Source organism: Podarcis erhardii (genome assembly GCF_964252035.2).
Source record: "Podarcis erhardii genome assembly, chromosome: 15".
In the NCBI taxonomy this organism is placed as follows: domain Eukaryota; kingdom Metazoa; phylum Chordata; class Lepidosauria; order Squamata; family Lacertidae; genus Podarcis; species Podarcis erhardii.
This window is the reverse complement of record NC_138505.1, coordinates 19,485,093-19,510,320: the sequence shown is the minus strand read 5'-3', so window position 1 is coordinate 19,510,320 and position 25,228 is coordinate 19,485,093. Positions and strand designations below refer to the sequence as shown.

General features: G+C 44.4%; 2 protein-coding genes across 7 annotated transcripts in view; one reads left to right on the top strand and one right to left on the bottom strand.

The window, feature by feature from the left end:
- The first annotated feature begins 81 nt into the window (after positions 1 to 81).
- LOC309330474 (acylphosphatase-2-like) overlaps positions 82 to 25,228 on the top strand; it is a 35,161-nt gene continuing 10,014 nt past the window's right edge. Inside the window, exons 1-2 of one of the 5 annotated variants that reach the window (XM_081842179.1) lie at positions 82 to 181; positions 7,486 to 7,606. The gene's annotated coding sequence lies outside the window, so the exon portion shown is untranslated. Of the gene's footprint in view, positions 182 to 7,264; positions 7,607 to 14,472; positions 14,853 to 23,792; positions 23,905 to 25,228 lie in introns of those variants that run through there. The other 4 variants (XM_081842178.1, XM_081842181.1, XM_081842183.1 and 1 more) reach the window with 4 other exon arrangements.
- On the bottom strand, positions 934 to 24,789 carry TOP6BL (TOP6B like initiator of meiotic double strand breaks). Of its 2 annotated transcripts, none has more exons than XM_081841913.1 (16): positions 23,950 to 24,789; positions 21,612 to 21,756; positions 20,439 to 20,492; positions 19,013 to 19,113; positions 17,284 to 17,367; positions 15,371 to 15,426; positions 13,339 to 13,410; positions 11,775 to 11,966; positions 8,231 to 8,379; positions 6,687 to 6,824; positions 5,220 to 5,341; positions 4,887 to 4,997; positions 3,893 to 3,991; positions 3,091 to 3,214; positions 1,665 to 1,933; positions 934 to 1,062 (listed from the first exon to the last, which is right to left on the bottom strand). In XM_081841913.1, the coding sequence occupies exons 3-16, from the start codon at positions 20,446 to 20,448 to the stop codon at positions 1,009 to 1,011; spliced, it is 1,581 nt and encodes a 526-aa protein (XP_081698039.1). In that variant the 5' UTR covers positions 20,449 to 20,492; positions 21,612 to 21,756; positions 23,950 to 24,789; the 3' UTR covers positions 934 to 1,008. The 2 variants fall into 2 exon arrangements, with proteins under 2 accessions (XP_081698039.1, XP_081698038.1); XM_081841912.1 differs by lacking the exon at positions 23,950 to 24,789 and adding an exon at positions 23,677 to 23,780.

Genomic DNA, 25,228 nt, shown 5'->3' with positions numbered 1-25,228 from the left:
CCCCCCCCCAATCCCCGCTGCGAACAGACTGGTACCCCTCCCCCCCCCCCACTTCATGCCCCGATAAGCAGAATGGTTTCGTTTTCCAGTACTGTATTCATTCGCCCAACTTCTCTTCCTAGGAAGAGGGGAGTCACCATTTCTTTTTACTAATTGGAAGACAGTCAGCAGATGCACAATTGTAAGGAGAGCTTCACCTACTGAATTTCTGTCTGTCATCCAGCTACGAAAGGCAGGAGCACCCCTCACTTTTTGAAGAACAACAAGAAAGCTCCCCATAATTTTCTGTGTATTTCTTTTGAAACTTTCCTCCTAAACTTAGGCCTCTTTGGTAAGGGCAAAAGTCCCCAAACTGTTTTGCTCTGCGCTTCCCCCTGCCTCTCAGAGCTTTCCTGTCCATAATATCATTGCAAATTTCTCCACCCCACCCCTTTTCTTCTGGCAAATATGGAACCTGCCTTCACAAACTACATTCCTGCCCTGCACTTCTGGTAGTTGTATGCTCTTGTGTGAATGCTCTTTGACAATGCTTTCCCTCTGGACATGCCTGCCAATACAGTGGTACCTCGGGTTACATACGCTTCAGGTTACAGACTCTGATAACCCAGAAATAGTACCTCGGGTTAAGAACTTTGCTTCAGGATGAGAACAGAAATCGTGCTCCAGCGGCGCAGCGGTAGCAGGAGGCCCCATTAGCTAAAGTGGTGCTTCAGGTTAAGAACGGACCTCCGGAACGAATTAAATACTTAACCCGAGGTACCACTGCAATTTTTCAGGATTCTGCACTCCAGTGAACTGGTTCTCTCTCCAAAATTAGGCAGGTGGGAGATTTCACTTTTCTTGGGTCCAGCAGTAGTGGTGGATATTTATTTGCCAAGGTTATATATTTGCTCTCCAATTCAACTTGTAATAGAAGGGAAGTGAGACCATCAATGATTTCCCCCCTTTTATTGGCCTGCACAGAAATTCCAGAATGCAGAAATACAATGTCCTCAGGCTGCAACCATTTCAGGATGTCCACTTGGCCAAGTTTGAGACCTCTTGTTTCCAAAAGTGATCATCCTGTAATACAAAAGTGAAATCAAATAAGGACATCAGAGGGAAGACTGTTTTCAGATTTACACAGAAGCCTGTCCTAATATTATGTTCATATTCAGAGTCCCTCTGAGTTCCCACACTCTGAAGTTAGCTGGGTGGTGGCCAGGGAGCTAGTATTGTTAAATGCAGGACCAGAGAGCCTTGCTTGGTGCTAGATAGCATGCCCTTTGATTCCCCATTGAAATCGTTCTTATTTTCCCAGCCTTTCCAGAATATTTTGTACATTTTTTACATTACATGTTAAAAACAGGTTTCGACAACTAAGAGTTGTTGAAACTGATTCCATTGAAGATCTGTATTTACCCAGTTTTGAAAAGTGGAAAGGGCCTCTCAAAATGCCTTGCAAACTAGCTGTGAATACTGCTTCTCCACACTTGGCCTTGTTTTGCAGATGGGTTGATAGAACTCACTGGTGCTTCTCTGACAACGTATTGGGGATCTTTGGTGATTAACCATATGACTAGTGGCACCTACTCCCTGCACTGCTTTCTTTTGGTTATTAACTGGAACTGGGATGGGCCTTTTCATTCTGCTTTGGTTTCATGGTGCAATATTTCTTGACAAACCTGCCATAGATTTTCATTGCTTCGGATTTTCTTCACTGAAGGACCTGCAGACACCACCTGGCTTTTATCTTGGAGAGCACCACACCCAATTTTAGTTGGATATGAGAAGAAAGAGCTTGAAGAGGTGCCTGATTCTGCTAACAGACTCTTGTTCTTTTCCTTGCTTTTAGTCACCCCAGTGACATGTGGCTCTCCTGAATCCTCCATATGGATCTCCCTGCTTCCTTTTTGGCTCATTCCACCACAGTCTGAATTGACAAACAGAAATCCTGCAGAACATAAAACCAGGGCAGGACACCCTTGGTGTTCATGAAGCCACACACTCAAGTACAATTTGTGAACCACAAACATGTACAGGTGCAATCAACAATGCTGAAACAACACAAAAGCTTAGATCAACGAAACAGAACTACCATTATGCTTCTCTCATTCTTTAATTAATCTCATGTCACACACGTGCAAAATTCACTTAGAGCATCTGGTGAGGGTCTGTTCTGGATTTCTTTGCCTTCTAAACCCAGATTTGCCTTCGCAACCTTCACAGTCCCTTTGCCTTAGATGGAATTGTTCTCTGTTGATTTTTCTACAGACTTGCTAGTGTTACTTTAAATATTCTTACTATTTCTATGCTGCTTTTGAATTAACTTGTGATGGCTGTATTGCTGCTTCGAAGGTTCCTGGCAAGTCAAAAGTTGACTTAAAATTTTATTAATAAACGGGGGCCACCCACCAATGCCCTTTCTTCAACTGGATAATTTCTTACTTACATTGTAACCCAATAGCTTCATCTACTGAAAGGTGAAGAAATGACTGTACAATCCACCTCAGCCACCCCAAGTACACCCAAATTATAAATACACCCTGGTCTCCACCAAGCATAGTCTGTTCCTAAGATAATCAGCTTCAACCCTGGCTTTCAGTTGTCTCATCTGGATGCCTTGGGAGCCAAAGTAAGGCAGGTGACTAGCTGATGGGATGTTTCTCAAAGGTTTAATCAGGAGTCCAGATACCACATATAACAGAGCTCCATATAATTCAGACAGACAAGGAGACTAAAGGTTAATATTCCAGACCTTTGATCCCTTCAAAATCCTACTTCAAAAGGACCTCAACATCACAAGAACCAGCTGGTGCTAGGACTGTGTTTTGAGCATTATATAATGTAATTACTGCTGAAAATAACTCACTAAACGAGCTGCAGATTGTTAAGGAGCCACTACTGATTTTGTGTGTGTGTCCAAGGCCTATAGGGAAACCTGCAGCAGCATCGGGAGCGGCAGTGTCTCTCATCATCTAAACTCCAGGATCTCTGCCCTGCCTTTATTTCTCTCTCTTAATTACATTAAGTACATCTGATAAAACAAACACTTCAACAATGTACATTGGATCTCTGTCTTGACTTCATGCACACTCTTTTCTGATGTACCTTTTCCTCCTTGCTCCAGCTGTGCAGAACTGAAGTTCGAGCCCAATAACCTCTGGTGAATGGTGGGTAAAGGAAGGTCTGCACTAAGCAACCCTACTCCTGCCTCATCATTTTTAGGCAATGGCTGCAAAAGAAGAAAGGAACACACAATAGATCATAGAGTCTTAAGAGTTGGAAGGGACCCAAGGGTCATCTAGTCCAACCCCCTTGCAATGCAGGAATCTCAGCTAAAGCATACATGACAGGTGGCCATTCAACCTCTGCTTAAAAACCTCCAAGGAAGGGGAGTCAATAATGTAAGGGAGGTGTTAGATCAACAGTACTAGAACTCTCTCAGCAAATTCACTCTGCAGGCCTGACCTGAGAAGACATTTCATCTAGTCACATGTATCTTCATGAAATCAGTCACCATAGGAAGGACAAGTGAGGCTCAGACTGATTTGCCAAGCCCACTGTGAGTCCAGGGCTGAACTGAGAGCCCAATCCCATAAGCAGACATAGGCGCCATCTATGCAGGGCCATGGGGGCCCAGGCACTCACAAATTTTCAATAAGCACACCCCAGGCACCCTCTGTCGTTGGGGGCAACGTGGTGCACTTGTCAGCAGTCATCGTTAAAAGGTATTTCTCCACAAAATGGGCTAGACTGAGGTCTGAGCTGGATTCTAGAATAGATATTTTCGTGAAAGATTAACTCTTTGTTGCTAGTAGTTGCAACCAGGACTGTTCTGAACAGAAGATGGATGGAGATATCACAAGGATCTAAGGATGGCCAGCAAACACACTTAAGCAGAGAAACTTGCCCTTCTGGCGTCACATGCACTGCTACATTTCCACTGTTTAAGAATGACTTTGTTGAAGGTATCTTTGATGGTCACTTGGAACTTCTGGGTATCTGCAACCTACAGATAATTAAATATAAACACAGGAAAAGAGAGAAACAGTTGTAGCTTTTACTCTCCATGAGGGAGGAAGTGAGCATGTCACTTTATTATTATTCATTAGATTTATATACTGCCCTTTATCAAAAGATCTCAGGGCTGTTCACAAGGTAAAATGGACTCACTTAAATGGAGTAATCTGGAAGCATGCTTAATTTAACTTTATTCATTTATTCATTACATTTATTTCCTACCTTTCCTCCCAGAAGCTCAAGGCAGTACAGTTTACATGATTTCCTCTACAACATGCCCCTCCCCCACCACACCATCTTATATTAACAACCCTGGGAAGGAGGTGAGGCTGATAGAGAGAGTGACTAGGCACAATGGGGATTTGTATCCAGGTCTCCCCAGTCAAGGAACAACACTAACCACTACACCAACCAGCTTCTCGTTGCCTTTGACGTGCTAACCACTTCTCCCTCTCCTCTCAGATTGTATTTTAACTCTGATCAATATAGCTTGAACATGTGTTTGTTCAGTTCATCAGTTCACTTCCCTCTTCTTCCACATATGCCTTTGTAAAGCAAGTTCAAGGGATAAACCTTGAAAATCTCACTTCCTTATTCTACGCTTATTTGCACAGTTGTTACACCACCAATTCCAACTGCTCAGTGACATTTATTTTATTATGAATATACCGGCCTTCACCTTAGTTATAGGACAGTGTGTGGAAACAAAACAAGGACAAACTTAATAAGCTATATATTACAGACGATACAAAAACATAATAAAACAACAGTTCCACAAGGGGAAACTCATAAAATTCATCCAGACCACTCCCCCCCCCCAAAAAAAGCTTGGTGGAAGAGGCACGTTGTAACGGTACCTGTAACATAAATCACTCTGGCCATACCTGCAAAGACTGGAGGCATTTCCTTCTGAACTCACTGTCAGTGCTGCTTGAAACTATACTTGAAATGGCATCTACCATAATGGGCAAAGACTGTGCCAGTTTCTGCTGTTCCTGTGAAGACCCAAGAGCATTGCATGGCATTTGGGCATCTTACAGCCTATAAAAATCAGAGCAAGATTTCCCTGTCCTCAGTCCCGACTCACTGCCAGAACTGGAAATCATACCACTTCTCCAGAGACAGATCTGTGACAAGAATTTGAAGATCCCCTACTCTCTGCCCCATGCCCCTCACCACAACCTCAATGGTCCTTGTCTTCTGCAGTGAACTCTCACCTGGGACACTTTGTAATGCTGCTCCAGGATCCTATTGACCACTCCTTGGATGCAGCCTTTCACAGCTTGTTTGCTGCACAACAGGATAGGAGAGAGATGTGATAGGATCACTTGCCGGTCCCCTGCATCACACAAAGAGTGAAAATGACAAAGGATTAAATCTAGGTAAAGGGCAGTGGACGCCAAGTGGTCAAGCCGTAAATATTATATGCAAAATTAGTACAAGAGGAATGTACCAAAAGCTCAGAGATCACAGTAAGGTATGTTTTAAAGAAACAAATACACCTTTTGATATTATATAGACAAATTGACCTGACTGGCCCTCTAGAGAAGAACCAGGTAACACGATGTCAGATAGGGACCAACCTTTTACTCATGAGCTTTATACTGTTTGAATGTAGGAATACTTAGCAAATGAAAAGGTTGAAGTTTCTGGGGGGACGCAAGGGTATGCATACACCTAAACATTTTGTGAATCTAAGTTTGGCCTCATTGAGGGCAGTATTTCAATATGAGTAGGAAAATGTAAGGTAAAGGTAAAGGGACCCCTGACCATTAGGTCCAGTTGTCACTGACTCTGGGGTTGCGGTGGTCATCTTGCTTTATTGGCCAAGGGAACCGGCGTACAATGAGAGTACCCTTAAGCATTTTTTTAGGGGGGAAAGCACTGCTCAGATCTGTCTCCACCCTCAGGTTCCTTGTGTTTATTAAAAATATAACTGTTAAGTGCTGTGCTTGATAAAAATAAGTCAGAAGAAGCTAAACTAGGCAGCTTTACCTAGCTGAAGCTGTTCCTCTCAGCAAATCCCCCAAAGCAGAAACTTTCATGGCAATGACAGTATCCTCCTCTTCTAATATGAAAGACTGCTTTTTTAAACCATGAAAAAACAAGTAGGGGATTACATGTTGAGAACTGCATAATGATGCATAGTAGGGAATCCAGAACAATTGACAAATATCTGTTCTAGGATCTGAGCATTTTAAGGACCAAAAGCAGTGGAAAGCTAAAAGAGTGCACACACTTGTTTTGGCTCTGCTTCTCCAATGCCCTGGATTCTGAATCTGTGTGCATGCCCTTCTGCTCACAGCCAGTGTTGCAAATTGTTCTTTAACTGGGCAGTTATTTGAGGGAAATGGTCTCTAAACCACTTCCCCCCGCCCTGGCAATTTGCATTTTGTCTGCCGCCCTGGGCTCTTCAGAAAGAAGGGTAATGTATAAATAATAATAATTATTATTATTTGCTTTGTTTCTAGAGACAACAGCTGTGAGGCCCCACTAAATGTTCTAAAAACCACATCCGCACAGAATTTGTATTTTTAGTGTGGGGTAAACATGACCCTAAATCTCAGTTTAAATAATTCATCATCTCTGGCCAGTCTTCAGATGGCAGATCATTCCAAAACTCATATGATACATTATTCTATTACACTCCCCAGAATAATGTAGAAATAAATAGCAGTGTGTACAGAAATTATAGACTGTCTCATCATTAAACTGATCTGAGTAGCTGAGAAAGAGGAAGAGCAGTAGCGTTTGTTCCTGAGCATCTGAGTCCTGTTGGTGGCTGGTATGAAGCTTGTATCTGATATCAGGTTTTGCCGTATCTAAGAGACAGAACACATCACATGGCATATATAGATAGCACCAAGGATGAATGACTGTATCAAAGCAATTGGATGGTGTAAGGTAAACTAATTCCCCAGTATGTGCTTCACCCCAGTTTTTAAAATACCTATCTTTTTGTTTTGAAACTCTTTAGTTTAACACCCCTGCTGTGCAAGATGGCAGATTTGAAGGCACTTTGAGGGCAAATGAAGACATTCCATCTTTGTACTTATGTCCACCTGCATATAATGATTGTGCAAGAATTTTTTTTAAAAAATATTTAGATTTGTATTGCAAAGCTATAAAAAAAATCAAGTAGGGCCAGCATCTCTTTTTAAAAGGAGGCTGGAGCTCAGGGCTATTTGACAAGCCCTCAAGTCCCGCCTCATCCTGGAATAGTCACATGTGCTAGTGAGGACGGATGTCAATATAGCCAAAGCCCAAGTGAATCATCAAGGCAGGTTTTTTTTAATGCTATCTGCAGGAGGGAGACCACCCTCCTGTCCCTCTATTTCTCTAACCTGCTCTATGTTTCAAGTTGTTTACAGTTTAAAGAAAGTGGCTGGCCTCTTATGGTCAAGCTGTATCACAAACCAGAAGTCAGTGGAAAGTTACTTCCTGCTCCAGCTGGCCACTGAATTTTTTTTACTCTGCCTCCAGGAGGACTTAACCCTTGCCTCTGTGCTCCACTCCTCCACTGACCAAGAAGCAGTGTGTTCAGTTTGAATGCAGAAGACACAGATTCCAACCTCAAGCTGTGAAGCTCAGTGAATGGCCTTAGGTGAGCCACTCATTTCTCTCACCCATACCTAGAGACCTAACTACATGTTATATTGGTCGCATGCTTCCTTGCATGGTCCCTAGTTTCCCCACCACCAAATGTGTTGTTGCATGAGTTTTCACCAAGCATGAATGCTTGTTCAGTCAAGTGTGATTATCCCTCAGGGTCCATTCCAGCTCTACAATTCCATTATTCCCAAATACTGTCCAATCACGCTTTTCCGTGCAAATATCCATATGTTCTTCCTAAACCAGTGATGATATCCTATCAACCTTCTGCTTAATTTCTTTCATTCTAGCCAAATAATCCCTCCTTCTCTCTTGCATTTCATTAAAAACAACAACTTGCATTGGCTATTTCTGTTCACCAGATACCACCAGAACATTTTTCTTTTCTTACTTGTTACTTCTATGCATGAGTTGCTGGCAACCCTAAGTTACGGAGTTCTTGAGAGGGTAAATAGGAAAGTTGTTATTTGCACTGAAAATATAATATACAAAATATTTCTGCTTTCAGTCCCAGGGGTTCATGAGATTCCCCAGAGAAGTTACATGGATAGCATATATTTTTCATGTTCACACTGGGCACAGGTAGTTGTGCAAGTGACAAATATATCATCTTTACCTTCTTCCCAATGGGGATCTGAATTCAGTGTTGCCTGATAGCCATATTTCTCCCATGCTATTAGACATGAAGGATCTTTAAAAAAAGAACATGATGCTTCCTTTGTGGAGAACAATACAGGCAGACCTGCTGGGTCATAAAGAAAGATATATTACTAGCTAAGGAAAAAATAAGCAAATGAATGGTGGTATTATTACAGTACATGGGCGTAGCCCAGATTTTTGTTGTGGGAGGCAGGACTTGGTTAGGGCGGGCAGGACTTTTGTTGCAGGGGGTGTGGGGAGGGCAGAACCAACATGATTGGTCAGTTAGTTATTTTTATTGTTTTACTTCATGGGGGGGCAGCTACACCTATGTTACATTAGACCTGCAAACAGTGAACCTTACTCCACATAGATAATAATAATAATAATAATAATAATAATAATAATAATAATAAATTTTATTTATATCCCGCCCTCCCCAGCCGAAGCCGGGCTCAGGGCGGCTAACAACACTAAAACAGTGCAACATTATAAAAACATTATAAAAATTTATTAAAATCAAAATTGATGGCAACCATAAACTAAAGTTTTGTAAAGATTGCCAAAGGAGGGAGTCAGGCTGCCCCCTGACCAAAGGCCTGGTGGAACAGCTCTTGCAGGCCTTGCAGAAAGATGTCAAGTCCTGCAGGGCCCTTGTCTCTTGTGACAGAGCATTCCACCAGGTTGGAGCCACAGCCGAAAAAGCCCTGGCTCTAGTTGAGGCCAGCCTAACCTCTCTGTGGCCTGGGACCTTCAAGATGTTTTTATTTGAAGACCGTAAGTTCCTCTGTGGGGCATACCAGGAGAGGCGGTCCCGTAGGTACGAGGGTCCTAGGCTGTATAGGGCTTTGAAGGTTAAAACCAGCACCTTAAACCTGATCCTGTACTCCACCGGGAGCCAGTGCAGCTGGTATAGCACTGGATGAATGTGATCTCGCAGCGAAGACCCCGTAAGGAGTCTCGCTGCGGCATTCTGCACCCACTGGAGTTTCTGGGTCAGTCTCAAGGGCAGTCCCACGTAGAGCGAGTTACAATAATCCAGTCTGGAGGTGACCATCGCGTGGATCACAGTGGCTAGGTCAGGGCGAGAGAGGTAAGGAGCCAACTGCTTAGCTTGGCGGAGATGAAAAAATGCTGCCTTTGTTATAGCTGCAATCTGCGTCTCCATGGAGAGGGAGGTATCGAAGATTACACCCAAACTCTTAACGGACGGTGCTGGCACTAATTGCACCCCCGCAAGAGATGGGAGTTGCCCCCTCAATCCCATATTGTCCCGTCCCAGCCAGAGGACCTCTGTCTTCGAAGGATTTAACTTCAACCGGCTCCCACGTAACCATCCAGCCACAGCTTCCAAGCATCTGATCAGTGTGTCTGGGGCCGAGTCAGGATGGCCATCCATCAATAGATAGAGTTGGGTGTCATCGGCATACTGATGGCAGCCCAGCCCAAAACTCCAGACAAGCTGGGCGAGGGGGCGCATAAAGATGCTAAAAAGCATCGGGGAGATTATCGCACCCTGGGACACTCCACACACCAAGGAGTGGTGGGATGACAATTCCCCCCCAAGCGCCACCCTCTGTCCCCGACCAGAGAGAAACGAGTGCAGCCATTGAAGGACTGTGCCCTGGATCCCCACGTCAGCAAGGCGGTGGTCCAGAAGTTCGTGATCGACCATGTCAAAGACTGCTAACAGGTCTAGAAGAATCAGCAGCCCCGACCCGCCTCAATCCAGCTGCCTGCGGAGATCATCTGTTAGGGCAACCAGAGCCGTCTCAGTCCCATGACCAGCGCGGAAGCCGGACTGGAATGGATCCAGAGCCAATGTTTCATTCAGAAATCTACCAAGCTGTTCAGCAACCGCTCTCTCAATCACCTTACCCAGGAATGGAAGATTCAAAACCGGGCGGTAATTGGATAGATCTAAGGGATCTAATGATGTTTTCTTTAAAAGCGGGCGCACCACTGCCTCCTTCAGTTCCCCTGGGAATGTCCCAGTGCCAAGGGACAAATTGATGATATCCCCCGGGGGGCCCGCACCTCGTCTGGACACGCTCTAATCAGCCAGGACGGGCACGGGTCGAGAGGACAAGTGGTGGGCTTTCCAGCTCGGAGGAGTCTGTCCACATCGGCTGGGGATATCCGGTCAAAGTGGTCCAATACTGGACCCGAGGACAGTCGAGGGGCCTCCAGTTCCTTTATTGTATCCAAATTGGCAGGGAGGTCATGGCAGAGCAACAGGACCTTCTCCGCAAAAAAGCTCGCAAATGCCTCACAGCTGTGTGTCAAATTGTTATTTAAATTTGGCTGTCCTTCGAGGGACGTTAAAGACCGAATTATACTAAATAATTGCGCCGGGCGAGAGCTAGCGGATGCAATGGAGGCCGAGAAGTAGGACTTCTTAGCGGCCTTCACTGCCATCTCGTAGGTTTTCATAAAAACCCTATAAGATGTTCTTGAAGCTCCGTCACGGGCACCCCGCCATACTCGCTCTAGCCGTCTGAGGTCCTGCTTCATTTTCCAGAGCTCCTCGGTAAACCAGGGAGCCCGGTTTCTGCGGGGTCGCAGAGGGCGCTTAGGTGCGATCTCATTGATGGCTGCCAGGAGCTGGGTATTCCAGCCCTCAACAAGCTCAGTCAATGAGTCGCCAGGGGGAGAAAGGTCCCGCAAGGCTTGACGGAATCTATCAGGGTCCATCAGCCTCTGCGGGCGAGCCCAAATCGGCTCGCCACCCAAGCAGGGTGGGGGTGGAACGTCAATCCTGGCTTTCAGAGCATAGTGATCAGACCATGGCACCTTCATCGAAGGAAACATGATCACATCTATACCGACGCCAAAGATCAAATCCAGCGTGTGGCCTGCTTGATGTGTGGGGCCCGAAACAAACTGGGAGAGCCCTAGTGTCGCCATGGAAGACACCAGGTCCAGAGCCTGTAAGGAGGGAGTGGCATCAGCATGGATGTTGAAGTCCCCCAATACCAATAGGTTAGGGAACTCCAAGGCCCAGCCAGCCACTGCCTCCAGCAGGCCTGACAGGGTGGCTGCTGGTGCGCTAGGTGGCCGGTACACCAGCCAGACAGCCAAGCTCACCTCGGAGCCCCACACTAGGCCAACACATTCAATGCCGGGGATCGATGGCGATGGTAGAGCCCTGAAAGAACAATCTTCCCGGATTAATAATGCCACCCCTCCCCCCAGCCCACAGTCCGCGACTGGTGGAGGAAGGAGAAACCCGGGGGCGCCATCTCTCATAAGGTAACAGTATCCCCTTCGCGCACCCAGGTCTCCGTCACACAAGCCAGGTCGACCCCCTGCGAGATGAAGAAATCTCGCAGGGTGGTGGTTTTGTTGCCTATAGACCTGGCATTGCACAACACCAGTGACGGAGGTGAGTAATTCTTGCTCACCCTACCCTCGTCTCTCGGGATGGGGTGCAGATTGGAAGGGGTACGAGCATATCCGTATCTCGATCCCCTTCAAGATTCACTTTGACCTTACACTCACTGATCACAGCAAAGGATACAGAGACAGCAGCTATTTGTGCTGGCTTGTTAGGGTATGGTTTCTGGCAGGGACACAGGGAGACAACAGGCATGAGCCTTAGCTCTCCACTGAAGCCTCTTTCAGCTACCTCATCTGGAATTAAGAGGCAAATTGGCTCACCAGTCATGGGGTGGATTTTGTCACAAGATGAAGGCACATCCCTGGCTGCTGACCTGATCATACACACAAAAGAAAGGGACAAAGGGGTTTAGGAAGAAAACAAGGAAATAGCAGGAGGAAGGCAAGACTGGCCATGGGCTAAACCAGCTTTCTCCAACCTAGTGTCCCTCAGGTGTTTTGGACTGCAACTCCCATCAGCCCCAGCCAACATGGAGGGCACCAGCTTGAGGAAGGCAGGGCTAAACCATCGTGTTTTCAGGCCACATCTGACATCCACCTGCAGCTAACAGACCTGTACTGCGTTGACAGTTCAGATACTTTTGTATCAATCAGCACTCTATTAGGTTTGTCACGTCTGTGAGCTAAACAAATTCAAATTATGCAACCAGGGAAAAAAACCCCACATTTTGTGACTGGTTATAATTTGCTCAAGTTACACAGACTCACATAAATTTCATTAGAACACTGTAATTTATTTTTGAGCAAACATACATGGGATTGCATAGCACCTTCTTTTTGTCACAGGCTAAGTTGTACACACACACCACTTTGTGTAGCAAAGCATGGTGAAAATCTCTTACAGTCAATAAGACAAGTGTAGCCTGCAACAAAATGTTGCAGTGTATCCTTATTTTCTAATGGGAAGCCTTTTGTTTAGGGTTTCAAGCCATCCAGCCTGCCTTGGCGCCCTCCCCCACAATTATCCACTCAGAGTCCCTTAATTTTCCATGGCCACCTGGAGGACATCTGAAGACATATTTAGGGGTTGTGGGTATGTGGCACTGTCTCATAGGTGCCTATGGCAGGTCCCACTTGGCGACTAGCTTTGGTTTTTCTAAGGTGCTTGTTTGACAAAAGCCAGGGATCCTTACTACACAACCAGCTCTCGGCACCCATGTCCACCAGGTGGCTACACAGACTGCTTATGAAATAAGGTGTTCTCTTCTTCTTTTTTAAAAAAAACATCTCAGCCAGTATTTTTGCAAGCAAATAACTGAGGTGCCTAAAGCAGGGCTTTGTGACCAGAAGATTAAGGAGATGAAGCAAATATTCTGGCGCCCAGACTCCTTCACCCTGCAGCAGCATTGCTTAACCCTCTCAATGTCTGGCATTCATCCTAAATTCAAATTCGGCCAGCAATGGAAACTTACTAAGGTCACCTACAACAGTGCTCTAGCAGAGTTCCCGTAAGCTGACACGCGGCTTGTACAAAAGAACTTCCAGTCCATTGTGCCCAAAATCTTTTGGCTCCAGTTTTGTAAAACAGGAAGAATAACAGTTCTGCCCCCTTTTAATCTTTTCATCATGCCTCGTACAATCCCAAACATTCCACTAGTGTCCCTGAATCCCATCTCCTTTATTAGTGCTCAACAGTAACTGCTAACTTAGTGCCTGCAGTACAGACCCCTTCCTCCAACTCCTCACCTCACAAAGTGATTCCCTTCACTCAGTAGTCTTGTCCCACCTGGCAAACATGTGGCAGCTCCCCTCTCTGTGCTAGCAGCAGAAGGAATATATATTTTGAACAATCACAGCATTTGTTGTGTTTTATCATGAAACAGAACACCAATAAAAATAAATAAACAAGACCCTTTCCTTAGCAACCAATGCTCACAATTTTCAATTAGCACTGCACACATTCTAAAAGGAGCAACACAGAATATGCTGCAGCATGACCAAGTTTTATGACTGAGCCAGTCAATTTTCAAGAACTTTAAGGCACTTGAACTTTAGGGATAATAGCTTGGACCTGGACACCATATCCATCTTTTGAAGGGGAAAGAGAGAGACAAATGGAGATAAATAATATAAATAAGTGGGACCTACAACATGTCACAGAATAGAGTGCTACCATTTAGGGCACTGAAGAGAAATGAAACAGCAGCAGCGGATTTGCTTTGGGTTTTGCTTTGCTTTTCAGATTCTCCCAGGATTGGGAAGTTCATTAGCTTTCAGTTATAGAGAGTGCAATATAATTATGTTTAGAGTCCTCTGATAGTTTCAGGACCTTTAACATACAAATTACACTGGGGTGTATATGCTTACAACTTCACTGCTGATAGCCACTTGCCAAAAGTGAATAACAACTCCTCCCTGAAAAGGAGCTAACTAAATGCACTACTGAAAACACTCTGACCTGCAGACAAGACATAGAAAAATCCAGAAGTATCTGTAAAATGTGGATTCTGCAGTTTTTTCTTATGGACCTTTTCTTTTTAAGCTAAAATAGAGAATCAAAACAGCTCTTCCTTTGTCTTTTATATTCAACAAAATGGTGCGTGAGATTTTAGAGGTATTGATAAAAGGGAGATGAAGATTATGTTTTGAGATTAGGAACAAAAATTCTAACACAAACAATTTAACATAAAGGAAGTCTGGGCAGTACCATCCATCTCCCCCCCCCCCGCCCCACTTTTTACCAGAAAAATGAGATTGGGCTTTAGAGCTGCAAGACTGGCTATGTACATATTGTTGCCTTAAAATGTTGCTAGGTCATTCTTTTTCTCAATTCAGATCAAAGCTGGTATGGAGCAAAACACATAAAAATGCAGTATTCTTAAGAAATGACAGGATAGTTACGGATTGTGGCTAACATTGTGTGCACACTTCACAAACCAGCAGCAGGTGCACATTGGATGCAGAGTAAACAGGAGTGCACACACAGCCTTAATGTTAAATAAGAGCCTGTTCAGCCTAACATAGGCCACACTGCCAAGTGCCAAATCATTGGCAACTTATTCAGGGCAGTTAAATTTCAGACTCTTCTGAAGCCATTGAAAGGAGAACAGGACATCCTTTGTTCTTGGCACACACTGAGTAGGAACTAACAGCAAAGCCACCAGGACAGACCTGCCTGCAGAATTCAACACGGGCAATTCTGCAGACCAAATGAGATTGATAGAAACTTTCACAACCTCTCCTGTACTCAAGGAAAACCTGTAAGTACGTTGGCCCTAAAATGTTTAGTTTAGAAACCATATATACATTTGAGATTGAAGTGTGCCTGTAGGCTTTTGAAGTGACAACAAAAGACAATAAAGACATCTAGGTTTAGCAGTTTGGACTTATGTTGATGAAAGAAAGCCCCAAGTACCTCAAGATACATGTTTGGGTTGCAACCCTGAGCAGGAGCTGCCCTGCTAGCAGGTAAAGGATGCAATATTGTTTTTATTTTGGGGGAGGTGGAAGTTCAGGTCCCTTGTAGTATCTTACAATGATTATGCTATACAGGGTCATGGTTAACTCAGTCATGGATAGCAGGTGTTTCAGGTATCTCCCACACCAATAGAGAAAAGGCATGCCTCAGCTCTCTTGTTGCCAGGCCAGGGGCTGGGTTCTTTCCCCGCCTTTTCAGCAGGCGTGATAACTATTGTTTCATGTCAACTGGCAGAACAACTGAACCTTATAAACCTTTTACAGCTATCAATATTACTTCGTGGTGGAAACATTTACTCACTTATAAGTCTCAGCAGAGATTGAGCCGTTCACTTTTACACAATAATGAAATTTTACCTACGGAGCAGAGCAGTAGAGAATTCAAATTAGACTCAAAACAGCAAAGAAACATAGGAAGTGGCTTTCTATCAAGACAGACAATGGGTCCATCTAAGCTCAGTTTTGCCTCTTGTGTCATCTGGGGGGGGATGGGCAGGGAAGATCTGCATCCCGATCTGTGCTAGGATGGAGAAGTGCTGAGAGACTGCAGTGCCCATGGTAAGCCAGGCAAAAAGCAGAATGTTTTAGTAAAGAAGGAGTGAAAATTAATAAGGAATATGGGGGCTGTGATGGAAGTTCATAAGAAACAAGGGGAAATGAATAAGTGGTGACAAATAGTACAAATAATTTGTAATGGCAAGAAATACTGGCTTCTACCATGCCCAACCTTTGCACTTCACCCACCCACTTTTGCACTTCAGCCATGGACACTTCGACATGTGGCCCCAGAGCGTTTGCCACCTGTCAATCCCTGGAAAATGTTAACCATCCCTCGTCTACACTGTCTGGCAGTAGCTCTCCAAGGTCTCAGACAGGAGCCTTTCCCAGCCCCACCAGAAGATGGCAGGGACTGAACTTGGGAACTTTTGCATGCATACAGCCTTTGCCTGTAAGACTGGGTAAGAAGAGATGGGATCCCCACAGTAATCAATATATTTGTAGCTATAACTAAGTACAGGTGAGCCATACGAAACACAAAGTAATTTTACATCCTGCAGTATAACCTACGTCCAAGAGTTTAATCTGAAAATGTTGGTAAGTATCCCCCCCCCGCCTTTCCTGCAGCATAGTGGGTGGGCTGAAGGAAGAATACCTCTCAGAAAGTGCTATGTTAGTCCTCAATCCTGACATTGGGAGGCATGGCTTCTGAGTTGGAGATATGGCTTCCATGAGGTTCTCATCCCCAACAATCTCTACTTTTACAGAACACACTTAGGCTGGTGCACATTTGTTTTCAGTGTCTAGGTGGTGTGTTGACTGGGGGCTGGGAGTAATACTGAAGTACTAGCTATGTCTCTCCCCTTCCTGCCTGTTCTTTTGTCAATCAACCTACAGCCCTCATATATTCCAGTTAACTTTGCACCTGTGCTTACTGGCATGCTATCATTAAGCAATCACTCCTCAAGAAATGCAGAGTAAACTTTGCATGAAACCCAGAGTAAACAATAGGTTTACATGCAGACAATGGCTGTGTGCATGCCTAGTTCTGTCCACTTCACGTCCTAGCTCTGCCAGCAACCAATAAAGCATGGCAGATGTGGCAGGCACTAAACCCATTTAATCTCATTCCCTTTTAAATACCTTTAGACACAATGTGTGTACACACCAAGCCCCATGTCGGCATTCTTCATATTGTATAAGAACTGCAAAATATTCATTTCCTCCCTTGTATGAAAATAAAATGAATAAAATCAAGTCAAACAACATTGGGGGGGGGGGGTTTCCTAGCACACGGGTAGTCAAACTAAGGCCTGGGGGCCAGATCTGGCCCAATTGCCTTTAAATCCGGCCTGCGGACAGTCTGGAAATCAATGTGTGTTTTCACATGAATAGAATGTGCTCTTCTATTTAAAATGCATCTCTGAGTTATTTGTGGGGCATAGGAATTCATTCATTTCCCCCCAAAAAATATAGTCTGGCCCCCCACAAGGTCTGAGGGACAGTGGACCGGCTCCCTGCTAAAAATGTTTGCTGACCCCAGGTCTAGCACCTGGACTGCTTCAAAGGTCAAGAATGAGAACTATCCTCTTATTCAGCTCCTTGAACATCTTCCTAGCCCCCCAACGTAGCACCCCTGTTTTCAATCAACTAGGCCTGAGGAGGCTTCAGATGGAATGATATTCTACAAAACCAAACACAGAAGTGGAATCTTACTGTTGTGTGTGTAAGGCTGATCCGGTGGATGAATTGCTTCAATGCCAAACAGTCCTCCTCGATAGCTCCAGATTTCTCATCAAGCTGAAAAGCCACAAGATGCACCATGTTAAGAGCCCCTTTCCAAAAACTTTGCCTTAAAGCTGTATTTTATTCCGTAAGCTACCAAAGATCTCAATTTATTTCACGTCACCGCTTTGCGTGGCCATCAAATCCTCAGTTTCAATTTAGAGACTGAAAACACTGGTGAGGGAAAGGCGAGGGCATGCAATTCTTTCTTTGTTACTGTAAAGCACTTTAAGCCAACCAGGACCTGTGAAGTGCAGCACTTTATATTTCAAACAAACAAGACTCCCGTTTCCTCTTACTGTCTGTTTTTTGAAATGTGGGAACCAATAAATTTTTAATACATCTTGTTTGCACATGGCACAACCCACTGCCTTACATAAGAGAGACCGTGCAAGGGGATTTTTTTCACTCACCAGTTCAAATTGGAATCTAGGTCCTTGAACCTGTCATTATGCTGTAAAGAAGAATCAGGCCACTGACTTTAACTTTGGGGATAGTTGTACCAGAAGAACTAATGTGCTTTACATTTATGGTGGTGGTGCAGGAATAACTCCCTGCCTCCCAGCAGTTTTCTGTGGATTTTAGGCATCTATATAGCCCATTTTACTGTACATATGTTCTAGAAAACACTGTGACAGCAACGGCAGTTTTGGAACAGGTTTCAGTTTTGTAGGGCAGATAAGTAGGGCTGGTCTACAAAGCTATCCTACCTAAACATCTCTCTGAAGAGAAGGCAAGAGGCCAAGATACAGTACATGAAAAAGGGACAGCTGCAGATTGCCACCCTCTCACAGTTGTGAAGACTGGCAACATAAAAGCCAGAGGCTTTTGGAGATGTGAGTTCAGAGGCCCAAGACTTTTAGAAATGAAAACATCGACTTAGACTATGGTTGTTAAAAAAACCAAAACAAAACAGTTAACATCACCTCTAGTTTGGCCCTCAGTCCTCTGCAGGAACAGAGGTAACATATTTATTTGCAAGCAACTATTAGTAAAAAAAACTAGAGGCAACTTTCAAGTTCAGGCAGTTGCAAAAAAAAGACACCCCCCCCCAAAAAAAAGAACTAGCAGACCCTCCTGGGGCTTGATCTTATAGCAAAGAGCTATGAAGCTTTCATTGTTACATGGAAAGATATAACACCTTGCTCTTAGATGCAGTTGCAGTACATTTCTAACCAGAGGCCTCACAGGAAATCTAATTGAAATATTGCAGGCCAGATCTTATAGGGCATCAGTGTTTGAGGAAAAGCAGCAGGAGGGATTTTAGAGAGATTTATAGCTAGCAAAACTGCAGACAGGCCAATATGTCCTCATAATTGTTCACAGGGCTGGCATCGATATGTCCAATGCCATCGCATGGGTTGTCCACATTGTGTACACATTCCCATTTACACTGCATCTAGTGTGCTCCAACTGCTAGTTTGGGAAGAAGTGAACACAAGTCATTAGCCACAATCCATATCTTTCCTGCAGTTTCTAATGAAATACTGCATTTTGATGTGTTTTTCCCCATCCTGTTTTGATCCAAATTGAGAAAAAGAACAACCCAGCTGTGTATTAAGGTGGTAATATGTGCACAACCTAAGATATCATCCAGGCTCTGCAGGATAATTTGCACCAGGTTTGAGAATTAAGGGCCAAGTCCACAAAAGAGTCTAACCTCAAAGGAGAGTTGAAAAGGCATGATGTCTATACATTCATGGGGACACCCCCTTCCACTCAAGGCTTTGCTCTGGCATAAAGGCAGCAAATCTTTCATTTCTGCAGGAAGGAAAATTACTAATGTAAGACAAACATTGTTAAGGCCAGCAAATAAATCCTGTTCTCTGGATGAAACTATGGTTAGAAGACATGGAACAGAGGTGTGTATGTAGCTGTCCACAATACATCTTCCTTACAATGACTCAGGGATGGTGCAGACCTTTTAATGTTGGTTCCAGGTGCTGGCTAACAGGAACCCAGCATTAACAGTGAATAAGGCTGGTACTGGCTTTTCCCTTAATGGTGCTTAAGGCATAGGGAGATGACCACTACAGTATATTTGGGAAGATTTAGTGACCAGTGGTCAGTCTGCTGTCCAGGAGCTAACTGGTGGTGGGTAATTTCAAAGCCCCCCCCCCTCTTCTTTTCGCTCTTTATCTTTAAACAGGACTTTGACCAGGTAATCTTTCAAACCGAGGTCTGCCCTTTACAGAAGACTATCTGGCTTACAGAGTAGAACACATAGCCACCCAAAAAAGATGGAGCACACATTCACACTGTTGGCTTCTTAATTATGCTTAAAAGGAAGCCAGTATTATGTCTGGACCAGTAAGCGCTGAGTGAATTTGCAATATTAGGACTCAGGGGGGAATCCCTATGTCTGACTGATCGCTTATAGCAATCTGTGGCTTTGTTTACTTGCCAGAAGCATCCCAAGTTAGTGTTCTGTGGGTGGTGGTCAGGATTGTATGGGTCAAGGGAGGGGAGGTGGGTGGTCCTGTCTTTGGGCATATGAGGACTGAACTGTGGCCTTTTTTAGTCTCTTCCAACTCTGGCTCTAAAATGAAACTAGCAAGGTTTATATTTAGGACAGCTTTACCATATTTTATTAGTGTGAAGGAGGAGACACAGATAAATCTCAGGGGAACACTGCTGTTCTTGCTGCGCAGAAACTGTGAAATTACCTGGCACCAACTAACTTCATTATGGGAAGAAAAGCAACTAGGCATTAAAACTCTCCCACACTGATGTTAGCATAGCATGTGAACAATTTCCTACCTAAGGCCATGGTTATATTATGAGGAGTAAGGTAGGACAGGCCTGAACTGATTCCACACGGCTCAACTCGTGATTCCCCTCACCCCGTTTCAGACAAATCATGCCCCACTGTAGTCTTCTAAAAACATTAGATGTCAAAAAAGGTAAGAGATTGCCCCTGCCTCCCCCTGCCATAAATTCAAGCACTGCCTGGGCCTTCTAAAGCTACCTGTAACTTAGGACATTATTATGGGATACAAGCCTTAAGCCTGAGCTGTCTCCAAGATCAGGAAATCTACAGCCACAATCTGGAACTTTCAGACATTGGTAACTGAAAGGCTATTTACCTCTACACATCTGATCACTGAGAAGTTTGTAGCAGAAGTCACCTTTTGCTGAAACTGCAAGGAACAAACAAGGGACAACTTTTATTTACTGTATTTTATTTCAGATTTCTGTTAAGTTCTATGAATAATGACACATCAAAATACAGCTTCCAGACATGCAGTCTATTGCACCAAAACCACCAAATAGTCTTGTGGCACCTTAAAGGCTAACTCGTTTTTATTATGCCATATAACCTTTTGTGGATGAGAGCTCTCTTCATCTGATGCATGGAGTGTGATCAGGTGTCAGGAGGAAAAGGTAAAAGGTAAAAGTCAGAGTTAAATGGCAGCGGAATGCAAAAAGTAAAGTCTGTGACAACTCAGTTACAGCAGAAATGTATGTAAAATCTGCTTCACGACAGCAGTAATAGGAGATTCAAGACTGGTTGTAGCATGAGGGAGAGTGAGTACCTCAAGTGGTAAGTGCTGGGAGGACAGGACTATGTGTGCCAAGTGGCCTGCCTTGCACCTCTTAAGCTAGCTTCCTGCCTACATGTACAGTGGTACCTGGGGTTAAGAACTTAATTCGTTCTGGAGGTCCATTCTTAAGCTGAAACTGTTCTTAACCTGAGGTACCACATTAGCTAATGGGGCCTCCCACTGCCATCACGCCGCCACCGCACAATTTCTGTTCTTATCCTGAAGCAAAGTTCTTAATCCAAGGTACTATTTCTGGGTTAGTGGAGTCTGTAACCTGACGCGTCTGTAACCTGAAGCATCTGTAACCCGAGGTACCACTGTACAGTGAACAATGCAGACCTGTAGCCAGTGTTCTAGTAAGATTTAACTGCCAATCAAGTCAGCTTTTTTGTATTAAATAGGAGGGAGTGACTTTTTGTCCTTTGCTCCAAGCAGCAAAATGTATTGGGCTGGCACTGTGATGAAAACACAAATCAGTTTAACCTCGCTGAGTAAAATGACAGTACAATGGGAAAGCTGGAAACAGTCATCCAAACTATTGGTAGTCATGCAGAGGGCAAGAGGGCCTGAAAATGGTTGCCCGGGTGGGTGGGTTATTCCTAGTTGGTAAATATGAGGGCATTATCAAGTTCCACCTGTCTTCTTTTCTTACCCCTCTGTAAAATATAGACATTGTAAGAGTCCTTCTGAAGGCACCATTTAAACTATACTCACTAGTAGTAGTACAGTGGGAATGATGCACACGCTGGAAAGAATCTTCAATGTCCACCGAAACTACAAGTATCCGTTCTAATGTGGAAAATCCTTCTGACTGTTTTTCCTTTGCATACCGAAGGCGAATAAATAGATATTCTAGAATCTGAAATTGTAAAGAGCCTTGTGAAACATGCAATGAAACACGTAATCATATACACAAATTCTGTCCTGAAAGAAGAGTGTGGACACACACTATCCTGTTCTACTAATTTGAGCACTGGCAGGATTGAAACCACCACCTGGAAATGGGATGGTCTGGTGTCATGCCCTAAAAGCTTCAATGGGATTACAGGCAATTCTGGGTCCAAGGCGGCATTCAGTTTCTCTTACTGCTACCACACAATTCTAGAATACCAGTGTTACTCAAAGCTTTTCTTTTGTCCCAAGGATTGTGGTATGATTTTTTTTACTGTGTCTATTTTGAATTTCCAAGCAGGGTTCTTTCTCTAAAAGGTTCGAAAATCAGAAATAACTATAAGGAGGTTTTATTTTAGGATTTTTCTCATCCAGACGAGTTCTATATAAAGGTTATCAGTCCTAGAAATAAATATCTGCTACTGGGGTTTTTTCTACTTTTGCTTCCTGAAACTGAATGGATCAGGCACTCTTAATCCAGGAGTAAATTCTGAAATCTTGGCTGGGGAATCACAGCAAACCTGGAGGGAGAAAATCCTTCGGAAGAAAACAGCTTGCAACAACAAATGTTGTCTGTCCTAGGGGAAGAAAATATTTGGGGAAAACACTGGCAAAGTATACTGAATAGCAAAGCCTTTCTCCTCCAGCAGCCCTAGATTCTGTAATCCCTGGCAGCAAGGTAAAAAGTGGATTAGAATGTATCAGGCAGCACCACTGCCAGCATCATTATCTCTTCACAGAGTTTTTCCCTCAGGTGGGAGGTTTCCAAAATGCCTCGCATCAACTGAATGCCTTTGATTTGGCCCCTAATGTTTCTCTATATGATATACAAAAACCCTAGCTTTATTCTGACCATTGAAGATTTTGCTCAACAGAAGGTTCCCTCAACCTGAAAGCCACAAGGCCATGAGCAATATACATGTGTTCTCAGTGGCCACTAGAGGGTAGAATAAGAGCATGTACATCAATTAAGCATAGAGGCTATAATATATAATGCTGACTCTGGGCCATGTTGCTTCACAGGTCAGATAAAAAGAAATTGTATTCAGATGCAATTATTGTAGTCTCCCCCACTAAAAGATGCTGTTCAGATTATCTGTTTTGGCCTTCAGCACTAGAACACTTTGGCCATGTAGGTTATACTACCCAGACTTTACAGAAAGGGAAATTGAGACATTAAATGAAGCTAAAGTTAAATCCAAGCCCTTCTTTGGAGGGGGTCATGTGCTTTAAATGTGCACCAGATAAGCTTTAAATGAATGATGTGGATTTCAGCTAGAAATTTAGGGAAATGGATAGTTTCCATTGTTATTTAGTCCTGGTGCCTATCCATGCAGTATATCCCTGAAACGATGTGATGTTCTCTTTTCTTTTTCTACCTCATAGATCTGTGGGGAAAGCCCATTATGTAAATTTCAACAAACAAGGAAAACCCCTGACCCCAAACTTCTGCCCCCTTCTTCCACAGTTCTTTCCTCTACCTTCCCTCCCAGCTGACCTCAAAAATTTAGGTCAACTTGTTGCTCCCAATGTTGTTATCACCTTGCCACCTTTTCTTCGTACCTCAGGCCAGGCCTCCCATTCCCCACCCCCCATCCCAACACCACCTCACAGCTACAAGCCCACCTGCTCCTCCTTGGTTCCCAGCACCCTCAACGACCTCCCCATCCTCATCCACACACATTTTGAGGCGGTGTTTGTGATACTTATTATAGTTGTGAGCTATGAGGGGGTTAATTAGCAAGGCAGAGAGAGTATGTGTGCGTTAAAATTAGCCCCCTCATAGCTCACTACTGTCAACCCCCCCCTTCTTTTTTCACTTGAATCCATCACACATTTCAACCACATGAAACGCCTTCCCGCCCCATCCCAGGGGGCGCGCGCTCACCGTGCGAGTTGCCAACGCCACGTCCCCCATGGCTAGGCGCGCGGCCGTCTCTTTTCCCGCGCAAAATTGGACACCATTCCGCCGCCCCCCCCCCCTCGGGGACAGGAAAGCGCGCCCTCGCCAAGCGCGTCCCCGGCTCCTCCCTCTTTCAGTCAAGAGTCAGACCCGTTCCGTCCCCCTCTTCAAACCCCATTTCTCCCTTCACACACACCCATCCTCCTCCTCCAGGTACAATAACGATGATGATCGTAATGATGATTAATCTTTACTGACCCTTCACGTCCACTCGCTTTCAACCCTCACTATGCCTGTAACTATATCGACCAGTCCTTCGATATTGCTAAATTTAGATGACACGCCGCGGTTATAATTACAGTATCTCCATTTTATGTCTCTCTCAGGAACATTTCCCCCCGCCCCCCACTCCAGCAACACACTTTTAATTCCACCTCTAGCCTTATATTATTATTTATTGAATTTATATACTGCCCTATACACAGAGGTCTCTGGGCGGTTCAAAGAACAAAATCAAAATGTTGTTGCTGTTGTCTAGTCATGTCCGACTCTTCGTGACCCCATGGACCAGAGCACGCTAGGCACTCCTGTCTTCCACTGCCTCCCACAGTTTGGTCAAGCGCATGCTGGTAAAAACCATAAAATATATAATCAAAATAAAAACAACAACCCAATAACACACCACCACCAAAAAAACAACAACAACACCCCACGTTTTAAAAGGACGTAGGATGTCAATCCAATCAACCAAAAGCCTGGTTAAAAGGGACTTCAACAGATATCCCCCCCCATCCCTCCTATCTTTAAAGACGCTTTGTCCTCAAAAGAATTGACTGACACCCCCACCCAGGAGCTCATCAGATCCAGCAATCTCAGTAACACCCACTCCAGATTGATTGATTGTTTGATTGCATTTATATCCCACCTTTCTCTCCAAGGAGCTCGAGGCATCCTACCTGGTTCCCCTCAATTAAGCCCCACAACAGCCCTTTGAGGTAGGTTAGGCTGAGACCGAGCGCCTGGCCCAAGGTCACCCTGTGAGCTTTATGGCCAAGTGGGGATTTGAACTGCAGTCTCTCTTGGGTCCAAGTCCAGCATTTTAACCTCTGCACCAGCGGGCTGTCTTCCTATATACAATTTCCAGATTGCTGGGTCTGTGCTCATCGAAGCTGCCCTCTGTCTCCCCTAGTACACAGCCACTTTTATCTCCAAACTCACATTTCATTTTCCCCTAATCAGGCGCATGTCCAAAGTGCGTTTGGGGGGCCTAATCTGGGGTAAAATGGTAAAAAAAAAAAGCTCAACAACTTCAATCCTAAAAAAAGGCTCAATAACTTTGGGGTAAAATCGTAAAAAAGCAACAATTTTAGTTGGCCCTCATGCGTGTTCACTTCATCAAATCTGGCCCTCTTTGAAAAAAGTTTGGACACCCCTGCTAAACACACCTACCCACTCCTACCACATTCACATTATTCAAATTACTGGGTGTACAGACATTGGTTTCCTTGCCAACCTTGTTCGATCTCCTATTTTCCGC

Excerpts from the sequence above, each read along its gene's own strand:
- TOP6BL (XM_081841912.1), bottom strand. The coding sequence starts at position 23,706 with ATGGGGGACGTGGCGTTGGCAACTCGCACG. Across the intron at positions 15,427-17,283 it reads TCAGCCTTACACACACAACA|GTAAAATTTCATTATTGTGT; the intron begins GTAAGATTCCAC and ends TCTGCTCCGTAG. Across the intron at positions 4,998-5,219 it reads AGCATTACAAAGTGTCCCAG|GAACAGCAGAAACTGGCACA; the intron begins GTGAGAGTTCAC and ends GGGTCTTCACAG.